This window comes from Atta colombica, unplaced genomic scaffold, assembly GCF_001594045.1.
Source record: "Atta colombica isolate Treedump-2 unplaced genomic scaffold, Acol1.0 scaffold83, whole genome shotgun sequence".
In the NCBI taxonomy this organism is placed as follows: Eukaryota; Metazoa; Arthropoda; class Insecta; order Hymenoptera; family Formicidae; genus Atta; species Atta colombica.
The window spans coordinates 982,814-996,792 of record NW_017259576.1 but is presented as its reverse complement, the minus strand read 5'-3'; the positions used below and the strand labels follow the sequence as shown (position 1 = coordinate 996,792).

General features: G+C 30.7%; 1 protein-coding gene across 1 annotated transcript in view; it reads left to right on the top strand.

Annotated features, from left to right (window-relative positions):
• LOC108692865 (glycerophosphocholine phosphodiesterase GPCPD1-like) overlaps positions 1-7,506 on the top strand; it is a 10,258-nt gene extending 2,752 nt beyond the window's left edge. The window contains exons 4-15 of the mRNA XM_018201394.1: positions 247-429; positions 572-750; positions 969-1,106; positions 1,183-1,293; positions 2,948-3,101; positions 3,351-3,504; positions 3,640-3,865; positions 4,630-4,707; positions 5,696-5,851; positions 5,938-6,365; positions 6,514-6,655; positions 6,991-7,506. Of these exons, the coding sequence (XP_018056883.1) occupies positions 247-429; positions 572-750; positions 969-1,106; positions 1,183-1,293; positions 2,948-3,101; positions 3,351-3,504; positions 3,640-3,865; positions 4,630-4,707; positions 5,696-5,851; positions 5,938-6,365; positions 6,514-6,655; positions 6,991-7,260 (2,219 nt within the window). The 3' untranslated portion in view covers positions 7,261-7,506. The remainder of the gene's footprint in view (positions 1-246; positions 430-571; positions 751-968; positions 1,107-1,182; positions 1,294-2,947; positions 3,102-3,350; positions 3,505-3,639; positions 3,866-4,629; positions 4,708-5,695; positions 5,852-5,937; positions 6,366-6,513; positions 6,656-6,990) is intronic.
• Positions 7,507-13,979: the final 6,473 nt, after the last annotated feature.

Below are 13,979 nucleotides of genomic sequence, written 5' to 3'. Positions count from 1 at the left end.
TATATATATAGAAATATTGTTTTTTCTAAATTGTGAAAGTTTTACAAAATCTTTTCTTCCTTTTCTCTTCTTCCTTCCTTCCTTTTGAAAGTAATAAAAAGGAAATGTACAGGCATAAGTATTTATACTTAAATATACATAATATGTACTTTACAAATATTTGTTTAAAACGCTTGTTCTTTTTTTTTCAAGTTATGAAGACGTTAATCATTTTTATTATGCTTACTACATCATGATTTATAACGTTAATATATTCCAGTGATGGACGAATATTTTCACAGAAGATTGCTCTTCCCATTGACACAAATATCGAGTTTCGATATTTTATAGCTGTCATTTGCCAATCAAACGGCACTAAAAATTCGGCCAAAACTCTGATTATTCGCAGATGGGAAACCCATATGATACCACGGTTAATTAGGAAAAACAGTATGTATTTATTAATCATATTTTTTATGATTAAAATTATAATATGCTGAGAATGTTATAGAGAATAATATAGTATATAATGTCCTTAAAAACATTTCACAATGTAAACAATGTATATTTTAATTGATCATTTATTTTACAGCGCCAAGCAATTTTGACAATGATACATTGCCAGACCCTGATAAATTTGGTTATCATAATAATTACTCCAAAATCGAACGAGGTTGGCTGACAGATGAAACTGTGATACAATTTAAACTTTTTAACAATCCTATTAAACTGTGGAAGAATCGGCTACAAAACAAAAAAGTTTATATTAAGGTATTTCATTTTATTTTTGTCATTTAATATCTACTAATACAAAAAAAACTAACATTTTAATTTGAAAAGGAAAATTGAATAAGAGAAATTGAATAAGCTGTTTACTTTTAAAATAATAAATTTATTAAATATATAAAATAGAGATACTATAGTAAGGTTTTCTACAAAGTATTTTCAAAACAGATAGTAATTAATAAGATATTTTATTTTTATTACAGATGACACCTGTAAATCTAGTTAGGCATAATTCATTAGAATTGCAACAGTTTGGAGGCGACTGTATAGATGATAGTCTTTCTATGGATACACAAGATATTGTTGACCAACCCGCCTTTACCAGTATTACGGAAATTGCTGTAGGTGTTAATTTTTTTAATTTCTTACTAGATCATTGTCACAAATAAAATCGAACAATAATTATGTATTTCCCAGGTGATGAATGATGAAGAGGCTAGATTGACGATCCAGGAGCAATTCGGTCGCCCTTACAATGAAGACGAGTTTTTACTCTTCAATGTTGCCGTTCGGTATCCTGAAACAATCGTAAGTTTTCATTTAGATTGTCTCATCACAAGGCATTATACTATATACACTATTATGTGAAAAGCTGGGATTTATTGCTTGCATTGCTTGCGATTTTGGTACTGTATACACTTTCGAATGCGATCTCTTTTGTTCTTCAATTATATCAGATTGTAGCGTCAGATTTCAGCGTCTAAAGATATTACATCTGCTTCTTCAATACTCGTGCAATATGATATGTCAATTTTATAATGAAATCAAATCAAATACACTGAACGTTCCCCTTTGAAATCTCTCACACAAAATTACTTACACGCATCAAAATTCTCGGGGGAACTCATGTGCGAAATGATTCGAGAACAAGAAAGTCGTTGGCATAGCAGAGCAATAAATTTCTGGTTAGTGATGTGATTCACAAAACGAGCTGAGCACTAAGAATACGCATTGACCATATCATGTGAGTTTTCAGTAGACCACGAGTAGGCTGGCCACGTCTCCTCGCGCGACTTGTTCGAATTACTTGGTAAACGATAATTAAACTTGTCCAGCAGCTATCTCCCTCCTCGGAAATGCCAGCAGCGACGTGATCGCGCGGTGTCCAGTCCCGAGGAACACGAAGACAACCTGTTCAACTTGTACAAAAGCAAGATCTCTGGTGCAAATGATGATGCTAACATACAATCTGATGTATCGATGCTAAGCATCGTCTACCACTTTACATCTGTGTCACATGACATCACACAGAGATATGATGGTTTTGATTGTCGTTTACCTTACCAGACCCATCCTTCGGCTGGCCTCTCGTAAATCGTCTCGTGTGTTTATTTCTTCTTGAAACCTATATTGACAAATAGTTATGAATTCCAGATAGATCAAGTTTTATTTCGTTTCGTTATATTTATATCCATTGTTTCTTCGATTTACACGAGTCGCAGCCATTCCGTAACTCCTCAAATGTTGCGATATCAACGCTATCACATCTCATATCCATCTGTGTGCGTCGAAAATGGTGAGATTCCCATCACTCCTATATCCTTTTAGTATACTACTAATATTTTCTAGCTCTGACCGACTTCTTCTGTATGGTACGTCACCGCTGTGCGGCCAATGCCAGAATCTATGCTGTCAGAATCTTCTGAATCCGAATTGCAAACGTTGCTGACTTGCTCTTTCTAATCTCTTTATCTCTATTTCGCTCTGTCGAAATTCAACATTGAATAATCTGCAGGTGTTGCGGAATACGCGTCACCAGGCAGTGTACAACGTTTAGCAATTATTAATCCGATTCATTGTTAGATTACCAGAAATTTGTTGCTCTTGCTTACCAACGATTCAAAATTTCTACGCCGGAAGCTTCGGGCAACTTAGTTTATATATAATAAGATGTATGCTGAAAGAATGTTCGCGTATTAATGTAATATTTTATTATCAAACAAATTTTAAAACAATATAAATCATCTGTTGTAACAAAGAAAGAAACAAAATTCTTACTTTGAAAACAGAAAATTAAATTATATTTTTTGCTCTTATTTGCTTATTCTTAATTATAGAACGTGAATATTGAAGCAAGCACGAAAAATGGATGAGCTAAAATTGTATTGAAAGAAACATTGATGTGTGTTGTTCAAAGTGTTAGAGTCTTTTCAATGAAGCATTAAATAGACTGTTTTTCCAGGGGTACTTAGTGGACTACTACGTGTACAGCTCGAGATGTTTTCCGGGAGAACCACCAAATCACATTGGTTTCAGCTACATCTTGCCGTGTGCTTTACAACCTAGCGTTGGACTTCTGACCATACCAATTACTAGTACAAAACATAGACCTATTGGTAAGTAAAAAAATACTAATAATAACGAATATGTAAGAGTGTTTTTATTCCACTATTAAACATTAATATTACTGTGAGATTTAAGAATAGAATTCTTGAATGTTCGGATTTAAATCATAATATTTATTGATTGCATAAAAATCACAAGATTATAGCGATTTGAAATCATAATTAACTAATTCATTAAGATATACATTGTAAACAATAATGTGTGTATTGTTTCTTCTGCAACAAATTCTTACATTACAGGCCAATTGACGGTGGAATATGTTATCATAAAACCAATCCCGGATCATCCATGGGATATGAGCATCTCATACGCAAAGCACTGGGAGCAGCGTTGGTCAGGCTTAGATGTAGGACACAGAGGACTTGGCACATCTTTCAAATTCGAAACGAAAAAGTGAGTTGATTTATATCTAAATACTGTTTATCTGTACAATCAAAATTCTAGATATATTTTTATATTTATAATTTTATATCAAATAATTTTCTAGTATATGCTATATATTCTAATTTGGAATTAAAATCTTTATAGCTGTGCTAACGTACGTGAGAACACAGTCGCATCTTTGAAGACTGCATCATATCACGGCGCGGATATGGTTGAATTTGATGTTCAACTATCGAAGGATCTTATACCTGTGATTTACCACGACTTTTACGTATCCATCTCGATGAAGCGAAAAAAGCAGATAGAGGCTATGGACATGCTGGAGATACCCGTCAAGGATCTTACTTTAGAGCAGCTTCATCTACTCAAGGTATTAATTAATTACGATAACTTTTGATATTTTTTATATCATGCATTTTCATTTTTTGCATTTTTAAACGTATTTATACACTTATTTTTTATATTTATATTGTAATAATGTATGTAAATATTGTTAATAATTAATATGATTACAATTTATATGTCTAACAATTCATAGTCTTGAACGAACATATATATGTTTTATTATGTTGTATCTTTTATAACATTAATTAATTAATTTATAGAACATGATTATATTAAATTATGTTTAGAGATTAATATTGTACTCTTAGAATATATGTTTAATTAAGCCAATGGAAGAACATATTGTAATAATAAACATAAAAATATTATTTATCTTTTAATATTTAGAAAAAAAAATGGGAGCATTCAGGTTCTGATTAAAAAAAAACTACTGGCGAAAGTATATATTTATTATATTTTAAATTGTATACATATTGGACACTAATCATTATTAGCTCTTAAATCCTAACTAAAAAAAATTTTCATTAATTACTAATCTTCCGTTAACTTAATTAACAAATCCATTGATTGTTTATGTAACAGTAATTGAATGATGATGGGATCTTTATGGGAATGCTTCGTATCAATGTTTTGCTTTTTATGTCAATAAAGGAAAAGTAGATTACTTTCTTATAATAAAAGAAAAGTAGATTACTACGCAAGAGTATGTCGTACGTAAACGTTCATCAGCTCACACCATTCAGAAATGACATGCTCTTTCGTATTTGTCTATTTTTTAATATTCAACAGGATTATTGTTACCCGAAGGATTCGTTGGGTAAGGTGCTCTATTTCGTTGATAAAGCTGAGCAGGGGGTTAACAGACTGGTGAGCTTTTATACCGCTTGCGCCGACTAACTCATCGCGTATAATTAATATATTCGACTTGCATGCTTTCTTTCAAAAGCTATCAAATCCATCAATATCTCAAATATTATTGCTATTACGAGAAACTGTTCTTTCTCAATACGCAATGTGCTGTTCATAAAAGCTAAAATTGAATGTTTATCTACACATCTATCTCTTTCTCCAAACGTGAATTTGAATAAAAAAATTTGTCTACATATTTAAATACGTTTTAGTTGATATCTGTTTACGAGATTTGTGTCTCTCGATAGAAATCTCTGATAAACAAATCAAAACTAGCACCATTAATTTGATATTTTTTTCATTATCGCAAATTGTTTCCGAAAGTTATTTGATGAACATTCACTCTGATAGCTTATAGCAAGTCAAGTTAGTCCAATATAAAATCATTACGCAAATGCAAAATACAGCCAAAGTAATATTCATGAATTTGCTTCTAATGTTTCTGTATAATCTTTATTATATATATATATATATACCTTAATAAATTGTCAATCACCAGTTTCACCCCCCTACGATAATATAAATGCTCACACATTGAAGTAAACCTTTTTCAAAGTGCGAGGATAGAATTTCACGACTGAGTTGGGATATTGGGAAATATTATATTTTTAATTATTTCAAAAGTTAATAACAAAACAAAAAATATTGTTTCTTATACTTATTTTCCGGCAGCTCAGTTCCTCAAAATGTTTCCAGCACATCTTGTATAATTGCGTCGATCATAGCATGCAACTAACATGTCACGAACGGGCACAAAAAATGACAAGATGTATTTGCATAAAACTAGTGTAATTGTTTTGTCTTGCTTTGAACGTTTATTACCTCGACGATGATATGATTTACACTTGATCAACTCTTATGATTAAATGAATATCATATATATATATATATATATATATATATATATATACATACATATATTTCACTAGCAAGATTTTTCTTTCAGGTTTATCATGTAGCCGAAGGCCGTGATAAGAATCCAAGATTCTTTGACGAAGATTTGGAAGACCATCAACCGTTTCCTACATTGCAAACTGTTCTGCAAGAACTGGAGCAACACGTTGGATGCAATATTGAAATTAAATGGACTATGCAATTGAAGGTAAGAATAAGAGAATTCTAATAATATTATATACTGTTCTTTTTAATAACAGTTAATAATGAATTAATTTAATTTTTTGTCATCAGGATGGCACATTTGAACTCAATCATCCCTTTGATCTCAACATGTATCTAGATATTATTCTAAAAGTGGTATTAGAATACGGGGGTGATCGAAAAATCGTATTTTCTTCGTTCAATCCGGATATTTGTGCAATGATTCGTCTCAAACAAAATAAATATCCAGTGGTATTTTTAACACAAGGCATTACATCGAAGTATCCTACTTATCACGACCCAAGATGTCAAACCGTACCAATGGCCATGAGACACGCATTAACCGCGGATATCTTAGGAATTAACGTCCATACCGAAGATATTCTTCGGGATCCGTCTCAAGTTAAGTTAGTCAAGGACACGGGATTAATTATCTTCTGCTGGGGAGACGACAACAATGATAAGGATACTATCCAGTATCTGAAGAAACTCGGCTTGCACGCGGTCATATATGATAAGTAAGTAATATGGCGAATACAAGTCCAATTCAAAAGTCAATAATTTAATCAGATTTGAGATACCGAGATAATAATAATCTCTCTCTATAAATCTTTGTGTACATATATTTTATGTTTTGAATGTTTTTTTTTTTTTTTTTTTTTTTAGAATCGATGAATATAACGCAAAAGAAGTGAAAGAGAGTATATTCTTAGTTGACGCTAGAGAAAGTCAGAAAGAGTTAATAGCCTTGGCACATTGCAGTCAAACACCACAAACACAAATTTCTTCTCCCCTTAACGCGGATAAGGTAATCATCTTTTAAGATATTATTAAAAGTATAATTATGTAACATATACATAAAAAGCCTAAAATATATAGCATATTCTTGCAAATCCTCTCTCATTAAATTAATAATTTAAACAATTTTTGACAAATATATATATTTTTTAATGTTTTTATTTTATATATAATATAAAAATTTAATAAACCTAAGAATAGTATTTCTGAGAAATTATATTTTATTCAAAAAATGCACAATTCTTTTTTATCATTATTAATATATATAATTGACGTGAATATTGAAACTCAAATAGAATATATCCAGAAATATAAAGTCTGAATTTGAATAATATTGATGTTTAGGATTATTACTTGAATCGACCATCAGCGACTACATCCTTGTTGAAGAACAATGTTGTTGGTGATAACATATATTCCGTATCAAATATGAAGTTGCCGACCAACTGCGAGGAGAGTATAGAGATTAATGAAATAACTAAGGATTTTAGTGCCTGCGCGAATACTTTCGGTCATTCGGTAAAAACAAACGGCATCTCTGGCGTGATGTGCGGACAACCGGCTCCTTTATCCGAATTTTATGGGGAAGACGAGGCGGCGAAGGATTGCCTTTGATGCTTTTCTTTTAAAAAACCCTTCTTTTCATGGTTTTAATAGAGAAATATCAGTAAAAGAGATCCTACGCCATGCGACAGGGAGATAACTTTTTTCTAATTTACACTGTACACTGTAATTGATAGGCTGAAATATTATCGAGGATTCGTCTGTATTTCTGAGATCTGTAATACTCTTATATGGATCGTGATTATGCAGATTACATATAAATAACCCGGAATCAAAACAATCAATGTTGTTCTGAGATTTGCCAAAAAAATTCATTATCTACATTCAACATTTAGATTTAAATATGACTATATATAATATATATAATATATAATATATATAACCTAGTACTTGACTGTGTTCTACACTAAAAAAAAAACGCTCAGATTAGCCATATCTAATAATAATAGTAAAACATGCAAAAATAGATTTTGATAAATCCTACACCACTTGCAAATTACAGAATAACATTGATTATATTATATTGCTTTAAAATATCGATATAATGTAATGTGCGAAGAAAAATCATGCAACTTATTCTTCTCACATTTTTCGAATTTATTCATTTTTCACACATTGTACAGCGTGTGTCGGAAAAAGTATGTAGCCGGATATTCAAGAAATTTGAAATTGATCATCCCTTAATGAGAATGATTTGAAGATCTTGAATATATTATTCTATTGGTAGATAATTATGATCCGATATATTTGCACTTTTTCGAACTTTATTCGTCTATATTTGTCATTTTTAGGCTAAATGTAAAATCTAAAAATTCAAAAATAAGTTTAGAAAAATCTAGATATCCAAAGATTAAAAAATTCTAGTTTCTATGTCTATTCGAAAACAAATATAAGTATTCGCTTGTGTATATGCAAAATAATATTAAAGCAATAATATTAAATTTTACTAATCCATATAATAATAATTCAAAAACGGGAAACATTAGATAGAAATTAAATTTATTAATTTACATTCAAGTGAGCATCGGTATCTCTACTATTCAGGACGTTTCGGATTTTACTTAGCTCTCTTCAGCCATGCTGATGCTTATAAATGAATATAAATTAATAAATTTAATTTGCAATTTTATTTATCTAACAATGTGTGCTTGTTTTTAAATTATTGACCTTGAATGGATTAGTAAAATCGCTTTAATATTGCTTTCTATATATCCAAATATTGAAATTTCTACTCAATAATTTAGGCATACAAAGATGGATCTAAGAATCCATAAATCCGTTTATCATTCTGATTTAACGATCTGAATGCCTAAAATACATAGAAAAATATAAATAAAAAAATATAGTTTCTTAGTTACTTAGATAGTTCGTTATTTAATTGCTAGATTATGTATTCCATGTAAAAAAAATTGAAAACATTGCTACCGGCATACAACTGTTTCCACGCACTCTACGTGCACTCTAGTAATTTCTAACTTCTAACGAAAACCTTTTCAGTGAGTTAATGAATTCTGCGCAGGATAGAAAACGATTTTAACTCCCGCGAATTTGCCTGCGATAAGCCGGTGCGGGAGTTTTTAGTACAAATCTCTTCAGGTATATATCTTTATTTATAATTGAGAAAAAATGATTCTCTTCTTTCCCGTATCTCTTCCGCTATTGATTCGAATTATAATATAAATACGCAAAAAAAAAGGAAAAATACAGGAAAAAAAGAGCGAGTTGTTCACAATCAGAGAAACTAATGCCATTAATTAATACAACTTTTTATAAGCTGTCGAACGAAAAATCACGCCGAATGCAACAGCGAGTGATCGCGCCGCACCTCGAATTGCCTTTTCGACAGCTATAACTCGAGTTTTAATGTGATGTAAAGTAAACTATTTTTCGTAGTTATCTAAGAAATACTTCATATTCATTTATTTATATCATCATTCAACGCGTGACAATTTGCACGATTATTCAATCGGCGTGAGCGTATGATCAAGATAAATAAAGAAAAATCATAAAAGGAGCACATCTCGTTTTTGTTTTTGTTTTTTTTACTTTTCACATTTTAACACGGACAAGTCAATGCACAGTTTTGCTCATTCTAAGTCTTATAATAACGCTGCGAATAATTTTTAGTCTCTTCATGATATATGCCCAACAGACGGTCACGGTGTTCAGAGACCGACTGGTTCGCCCGAGAAATTTGCTGTACTTTGAAAACTTGAAATACTTTTTCGATGAGAAAAGTACAGGAAGAGAAGGAGCAAGGTTCTGGAGCATACAGTCGATCTCTCGTCATTCTTAGCGCACCAAGTGCGTTCAGAACACGAGAAATATCATTCGCTTTCTAGCAAACAATCTCCCGAATGTACTATATGTTTCTTCGAAAGAAAAAAATAATGTTAACCCTTCAACCGATAGCTTTGTCCATCCATAACTTAATGACATGAAGACGAACCGAGCTCGTCGCATCGTCCGCTTCGATTTTTGATATCATTAATAACTCTTTTTTTTTTTCATTGAAGACGAAAAACCGTTTCAGATAAATAGGAAATCAATGCTTTGCACTCGGAATGCTCTCGTCAATAACGAAATGTGATTTTATTTGAAAGACATTTATATCTATCAATGCCGACTAAAAGATTTTTCATCTTGATTTCCAAATTGGTTTATTGACGAATAAAACCGCAATTATTGGATAGCGAAATTGAGAATTGTCGCGACGCAACTAAAAAAAAAAACAAATTAATTGAGGGACCTAATTAAGGCAAATACAAGCGGCAGCTTTGCGTCAATTGATCTCGCGAATTATGGAGTACGGATTCTTGGGATATATATCGTATATACTAGGAATATACTAACTATTGCTATTATTATTATTATTATTATTATTACTATTATTATTATTATTAGAAATATAATATTGTATTAGCGTTATCTCATAGCGCATGGGTTACTATTTTACAATAATTTAATAATACTTATTATACACTAAGATAACGTAATGTTAATATCATTATAGTAGTATAATACTGAGAAATACAGACCGAGTTAACACTTCGTAGCGCAAAGAGTTGAACTATCGGTTGAAAGGTTGAAGAGAACGGACGTGCAGTGGCACGCCGAGCGTCTTTGTAAAATTTTTCACAGGAAGGATAACGTGCGTACCGCATTATGGTAGTAAAACAAGCTGTAACAGGCTAATAGAGCGATTGTATCAATCGTCGAGACTCTGGCAATGTACAGTACATTTGTTGAAAGAATGCTAAGGAAATACATACCTATCTCTACATACGTTATTATGAGATCACGATCAGGGATTCGAATCGAAATTACATTATGGATACATTAAAATTTCGGCTGATTATGATTATGATCCGAGGATACTTAACTTTCGGTGTTTCAGTTCTTTTAGTGATAACGGTGATATTATGGGCATATTACCGAAATCGAAAAGGACCAAAATCCGATAATCTTATGGTAAAAGAATTGAAACCAAAAGTTGGATTTACCCTCAGACTGTTATCCGAATCGAAATTTTTCGATCCGAGTCTTTGATCACGCCGTTGCACTATACAGAGATGATATTACCTGTTCTTTTTTTTTCTTTTTTTTTCAGTCGTCCTTTCGAGGAGGCCGAATATTCTTTTAAACCTTTTGCGTTCAACACAATTAGCGACTATAAATCATGGATGTCCTCTTGCTGGACACGTTGCAAAATAAGGCAATTAGAATGCTAACAAATTGGATAGCTGAACAATGCGGAACACTGATTAAATCGGGAAAATACCGCAGATTTTCTTATCGACGATAATTATTTTTTATAGAAACGGTGAGTACTGTATTAATAATTAGCGTTAATAAATGTATATGACAAAGAAGTGTATATGACTTGAGGAGGAACTTTGAGCTTAAATACTATAAGAACGCAACATATATTATATTTCCGAGAAAACTGCGAGGTCAAGTGCAGCATATGTTTCCATATAAATCCGCAATTTTACTTACGTTAGAAGTTTATAATTGTGATAGTAATTATGAAAGTGGCGTAAATAAAAAATCGAAACATGAATTTATCCCATATTTCATATAATTACAATTTTATGTAATTACATTCTAAAATATGAGATAAATTTATTATGTTCGTTTTTTTATTCAGATCATTTTCATAATTATCGGCACAATTAAAATGACTGGATCAGCTTTAGAGAAAATTTATGCGCGCATTTATGAGATCTTGCGCTAGTTTAACATCTTTAGAAACTTGCTGTTCCAGCTTAGCTTTTTTCTGACTTATTGAATTTCTTATGATAAGTAGACTTTATTCTGAAAAATTATGGAATGCGAGAAGAATCTAAAGCTGAACCAAGTTAAATTAAAATATTAAAAAAACTTCTTCATTTTTCATCTATTGTATATTATTAACATATCAGTATGTATATGTACATTAAAAATGAACGATTCGTTTCTTGCTATTTAAATTCTGAGCAACTCCGTGCGTCAGTTAGCGAACTTTAGAAGTTTTGCGAACTCGATGTGTTTTGGTCTCCAAACGGTTTTAATTAATATAACTCCAAGCATAGTTAAGATTTCTAACAATTGTCTCCCACTTCTACTTCATTTATGTTATACGACATAACAATCGAGAAGAATTAAAGTAATTTATTCTTGCCGAGATAATAATAAAACATTTGTATTGTCACAGAACGTCTTTGTCGATATTGAATAATACTAATTTCTAATTTCTTCCCTGTACATTTTTAGATGTAGTAAGAACTTTTTGTGGAGGACATTCTATGATTTTGAGATATTCAGGTATGTATGTGTTTTTATATATTTTGTATATTTTTTATATATATTTTATAATTTAAAATTAAATATACAGTGTCCCAGAGCTCTACGAGATCATCTCTCGTGAGCAGTTAGAGCGGACTGAACTGAACAAAAAATGCTTGTATGATATATATATTGCAATTTTTGCAATAGTTAATGAGATATTTTATAATTTCTAACAATTGCTGAATGTGGTCTATTGTCAAATACAAACGCGCGACAAAATAAGACCGTCCATCATCATAAAATGTTAAGCAGAAAATTGTTTTCTTCAAGCAATCTTGATCATGCACAAGAAAATATCTCCCCGCACTGGGCGGTTGTATTGCTATATTTGATAGGCTGGACTAGACTGGATACGCATTTATTCTACGATCTTTAGAAATAAACATCTCGTTAGCTACTTGTGAAAATTACAAAATGATAGATACCTTTTACTCAGTTTAATTCGCTCTGCTTACTCACGAGAGGTAATATTGTAGATTTGTAGCATCCTGTATATTACACAGAATATCTTAAATCACACACACACATTCTTTTTTATGCTGCTATATATATATATATATATCTTTCTTTTTCTTTGCATATATCAACCTTCTCAACAAGATATATATTATAACAACACATTAAATTTATTTAATCTTAATTTATTTAATCTTAATTTATTAAATTTATTTAATCATTTATATATATTAATGATAGGAATGACTTTTAATAGGTAATAAAATTAATGAGAGAGAAACAAAGACATTTTAATATATATCTAGTACAGCAGAATATCCATTAAATATTTAAACAAAGATAAATGGATAATATAAACAATAATAATTAATTTTAACAATTTTCGACCGTTAGATATTTACGACAAAATGACTAACAAAAAAAACATTCATATGTTGTTACAATGATACATTACCTCATAAAAGAGAAATATACACAGAGTATACGTTACGTGTGTTAAAGTATTTCCCCTTAACTGTACATATGCGATATTTTTTAAGAATAGTAGTTCTGCTTCTTTCTAAATGAAGATGTGTCCGTCTTTTAATTTCTAATCGTTAGGTCACATTTGATTGCTGATTAAAAGGGAATATATAGTCTGATATGAATAACCTGTTTAAGCAGGAGTAATTGTTTCCCAACGAATTTCATTCTCGAAGCGATTTATCGTGGCGTATTTTGAATTGATTAGAGGAAAATTTGATATACTATGAAATTTGATATGTATTTGATATATTAAGTGTGTCCTCTACTCCCCGAGGAGGATAAACATTGTATAGTACTGTGGCTCTACAAAGTGGACCGAAAAACCAAAACAGGGAAAAAGAAGAAAAAGATGATGAGATAGAATTAAGCTCGGATCCAAAGATTACGAGTCTACTATCAAGGGCATATAGTCACTCAATTCATTGGTTCTAATTAATACTAATTAATATTAATTTACTGAAAACTTATTATTACAATTAATATCACACCCAAGTAGAACACAGAAATCATGCAGTAGGTATAATATCATAAAGACATCATCATTATCTTATTTATCAAGTTTATCAACTTTGCAATTCACAGATAGAATTAAAACTAATAATAAATTAAGTGCCATACGTTAACATCAAAATTATATATTCTTATCTCATTTCTACACAAATTGTAAACATAAATCCATACTATTGATTTATATGTTCATTCATATTATTGACGAATAAAAAAATCGCAAAAAATATCATGGATTTTTATTATCTGAAATTATCAGTATGACATTTGTTTTTGCATTAAAGTGTATATATATTATCGATAATCTTTATCTCATACGCAAATATTTTTTAAATCATTTTTTATCTATATTTCGAGTATATAAGAAATCATCTAATATTTTCGTAAACATATTTTCGTACACATCTCTGCAGAAAAGTATCGATGAGACTTAAATGAATATATTTATATTA